Genomic DNA, 3,882 nt, shown 5'->3' on the forward strand with positions numbered 1-3,882 from the left:
ATATACCATTCAAAGAAATTTAAGGTATGACTGAACTAACGAAATGTAACAGACTTCAGGGCATTGTTTCATATAGCCATGTGACTCTCATCTTTCTGTATTTTCCCTCTGTGGAGATGATTTTCTCACTTTTCACTTGGAAAGGTGAAGGCAATCCAAGGGAAAACTCCTTTCTCAGAATCCCATGACGAATGAAGGCAGAACTAGAATTAGGTCTCTCAAGCTCTGAGGATACTCCTATGAAGGCAAGTCACCATCGTCTGCATCCCTTCTATGTGTTTGCTACTTCACAAGTGACATGCACTTTCACACCACGGATTTACCATTCTTGTGTACTTAGCCTATTTGAGAGGCTGAACAAGGTAGAGATGAGACACAGGGATAGGTTACTTGGAGGCCAGGACAAGAAAGCAGGGGAGTTATGGAATTTTCTTTGCTAAAGACTTTTAAGGACAGTGAGTCTCCCACTTCAGAGATGGTTAGAGAAACTCCATCCCTTAGCAAACCCCTTCTCTAGCCCACAGGTTTCTCCAACAATGGAGGAAAATGTAGTAGATTCATCAGATTCTGAGGAGTCAAAGGTTTGTTTTGTTTTTTTCATTTTTGTTGAGGGAAATCAAAAAATCCTAACGTGTTAGAATTGGAAGGGCTCTTAGAGATCACTTAGTTTATCTATGTTGCAAATGAAAATTTTGGTCAGTGAGAGGAAGAAATTTATCCAGAGACATAGCCAGTGAGTACCAGAAGCTTCACAGAAGGGATTAGAAAGAGAAGGGAGAGTTAGTCTCATGAAAGAACACGTATACATTAAGTGGTGTTTGTCATACAAACAGCAGTGTCAAGAGAAGAGGTAGATGGAGAAAGAGTTTGTCTTTCAATATGAAACAGCTAAAGAGCTCCATTCACACATTCATTCAGCAAATAATTCTTGAGCACCTTCCATGTACCAGCCACTGTTCTAGGTTTTGGGAATACAGCAGTGAGCTAAACAGACAAAACTCCCTGACTTCATTGAGCATACACTCTAGTTAGAGAGACAATCAATAAATACAATAATAGATAAAATATGCAATGTGCAAGAAGTAATAATTCTAAGGAGAAAAATAAAGTAGGAAAGGGGGATAAAAAATCTCAGTGACTAGAGATGAACTTTTATACAGGGTGGCCAAAGACAGACTCACTGAAAAGCTGCCTTGTGAATAAAGACCCGATGGAAGTGAGAAGGTAAGCCATGCAAGGATCTGGGTTTCATAAATATGGAGCAGCAAGCTCAAAGAGATCAAAGGCTCTGAGAAATGGATGTGCTATGAGTGTTTAAGGAACAGTGGGGAGGCCAGTGTGACTAGAGCAAAGAGAGCAAGGAAAAAAGTGGTGGGAAGTAGGGTCAGAGAGGTAATGGGGAGGCAGACCATGTAGGGACTGACAGGTCATAGAAAGTAGACTGGTGTTTGATTAGGTTGAAATGGGAAGTGATTGAAATTTTTTAATGGAAGACTGACCTGATTTGACTTACAATTTAACTGAATCACTTGAACTGAGTGGGGGCAAAGCCAGAAACAGGGAAACCAATAAAGAAGTTACTGACAAAATCCAAGTGAGTAATGACAATTGCTTGGACTAAAGGATGGCGGTGCAGGTGGCAAGAAGAGTAGTTAGATTCTAGATAATATCTGTGACTGCCTGGGACTTTATGTATTCATTTATTCATTCAATATCTATCAGGTCCTTATGATGCCCCAGGCACTGTTCTAGGTACTAGGAATTCACCAGTAGGCAAAACAGACAAGGTGCCTGTCCTTGATAAGTTTACATTTGAGTGGGAGACAAATAATAAACAAATAATCCAAATCATTAATGTAATTTCAGATTTTGGAATGTGCTATAAGAAAAAACAAAGCAGAGTGACGGGAAACAGAGTGGAGAGGGTGGGAAGAGAGAGCATTTTTTCAGGTAGGCTTGTCACTTAAGCCTTCTCCTTACCACCCACACTTTTAGAAACATCACATTAGGTTTTTACACTCTTAACTGTGTCTCAACAACCACAGTACAGGAAACACAGAAAGAAGCTGGAAATGTAACTTCAACCAGGGATATTAGCAGAGGATTTTCACAGAACTCAAGAGTTCCATGAAATACTCCATTTACGTCATATCAGTTCAGATCAAAGTAATACTTCAAAGCACTCCATGTCAAGCACTGTGGTAGATACTAGCACAATGGGAAAATGGAGGCATGAACAATCTAGGAGTGACAGACACAAGAACAGGGAATACTTTAGCTAAGACTTTCAGAAGGTACCCCCTTGGTGTGGATTAGTAACTCAAGCTGACTGAGGTTCAACCATCTCTATGAATCAGGCATGTCTTGGAAAATGGAGACCAAGTGAGAGAAACAGGAAGGTGGCCTCCTTTTCTTCTCTTCTTACTTGGAAAAAAATGATACAAGAAGGCATCTGATGGAAGAGGACTGGAGAACTTTTCATATAACCATTTTCAAAAGGATGGGGTAATTTGCTACTTTCCAGGGCAAGGGGGGAGACTTTCAGCTTTGCCTCTGTTCCCATTATAGATATCTCATTTGTATTGCATATCTTTTGAAAAGGATAAAGAGAATGATCCTGTACACCCTAAATATTTCCACCTTTCTCACACTATCCCTCCATCTTTATTTTCATTCTTTCAGGTAAAGTTAGGCAACTGCATTGGCACTCATCCTGTGAATAGCGGCAAGTGGGAAGAATGGCTATGGACAATGTTACAGCAGTGTTTGAGTTTCTCCTTATTGGAATCTCTAACTATCCTGAATGGAGAGTCACATTTTTCACGTTCCTGCTGATAACATACCTCAGCACGTTGCTGGGGAACGGACTTATCATCTTTCTTGTCTACGTTGACCCACACCTCCACACTCCAATGTATTTCTTCCTTAGTAACTTGTCTTTCTTAGACATCTGCTATGGAACAGTCTCCATGCCCCAGGCCTTGGTGCATTGTTTCTCTACCTATCTCTACCTCTCTTACCCAAGATGTTTGACCCAAATGAGTGTCTCCTTGGTCTTGGCCACAGCAGAGTGCCTCCTACTGGCTGTCATGGCCTATGACCGTGTGGTTGCTATTAGCAATCCTCTGCGTTATTCCGTGGTCATGAACAATCCAGTATGTGTCTGGCTGGCTGCTACCTCATGGGTGGCATCACTTGTGGTCACTGCCTTGCTCCTCTTATCCTTGCAGCTTCACTTCTGTGGGGCTGTTGTCAATCATTTTGTCTGTGAGATTCGCTCCCTCCTTAAACTGACCTGTTCTAATACCAGCCTCAATGAGCTTATGATCTTCATCACAGGTATCTTCTCCCTGTTCTTACCCTTTGGGTTTGTTCTCCTCTCCTATGTAAGAATTGCCCCTGCTGTCCTAAGGATTCACTCAGCCCAGGGTAGGCTCAAGGCCTTTTCCACCTGTGGTTCTCATTTGACTGTGGTGACAATCTTCTATGGGGCAGCCATCTCCACGTATATGATACCTCAGTCTAAGTTATCCCCTGACCAGGACAAGTTTATCTCACTGTTTTATGGGGCTTTGACACCCGTGCTGAACCCCCTAATATATAGCCTGAGGAACAAGGATGTTAAAAGGGCAATAAGAAAAGTTACGGCAAAAAGGGCATAAGTCTTATTTGCTCCTAAACTTTTAAAATAACACTCAGCTGCATCTTCACTGATGGCAAAAATTGTCTAAAGGGTCTGACTTTACCCTTGGTAGAGTAGGTGAGAAGCTTCAGGAAGTATTCCCATGCCAAAATATTATCCCTACTGAGATATGAATTTTCATTAGAGGCATTATTTTTACTCTTTCTTTACATACAACACATTAGTGGCCATCCATTAAG

General features: G+C 41.4%; 1 protein-coding gene across 1 annotated transcript; it reads left to right on the plus strand.

Moving 5' to 3' along the window:
* The first annotated feature begins 2,738 nt into the window (after window positions 1-2,738).
* Window positions 2,739-3,662, plus strand: LOC103542711 (olfactory receptor 13H1). Its single transcript, XM_008509635.2, has one exon. It carries the CDS (start codon window positions 2,739-2,741, stop codon window positions 3,660-3,662), a length of 924 nt encoding a protein of 307 aa, XP_008507857.1.
* The last annotated feature ends 220 nt before the right edge of the window (window positions 3,663-3,882 follow it).

This window comes from Equus przewalskii, chromosome X (genome assembly GCF_037783145.1).
Source record: "Equus przewalskii isolate Varuska chromosome X, EquPr2, whole genome shotgun sequence".
NCBI classification, from domain to species: Eukaryota; Metazoa; Chordata; class Mammalia; order Perissodactyla; family Equidae; genus Equus; species Equus przewalskii.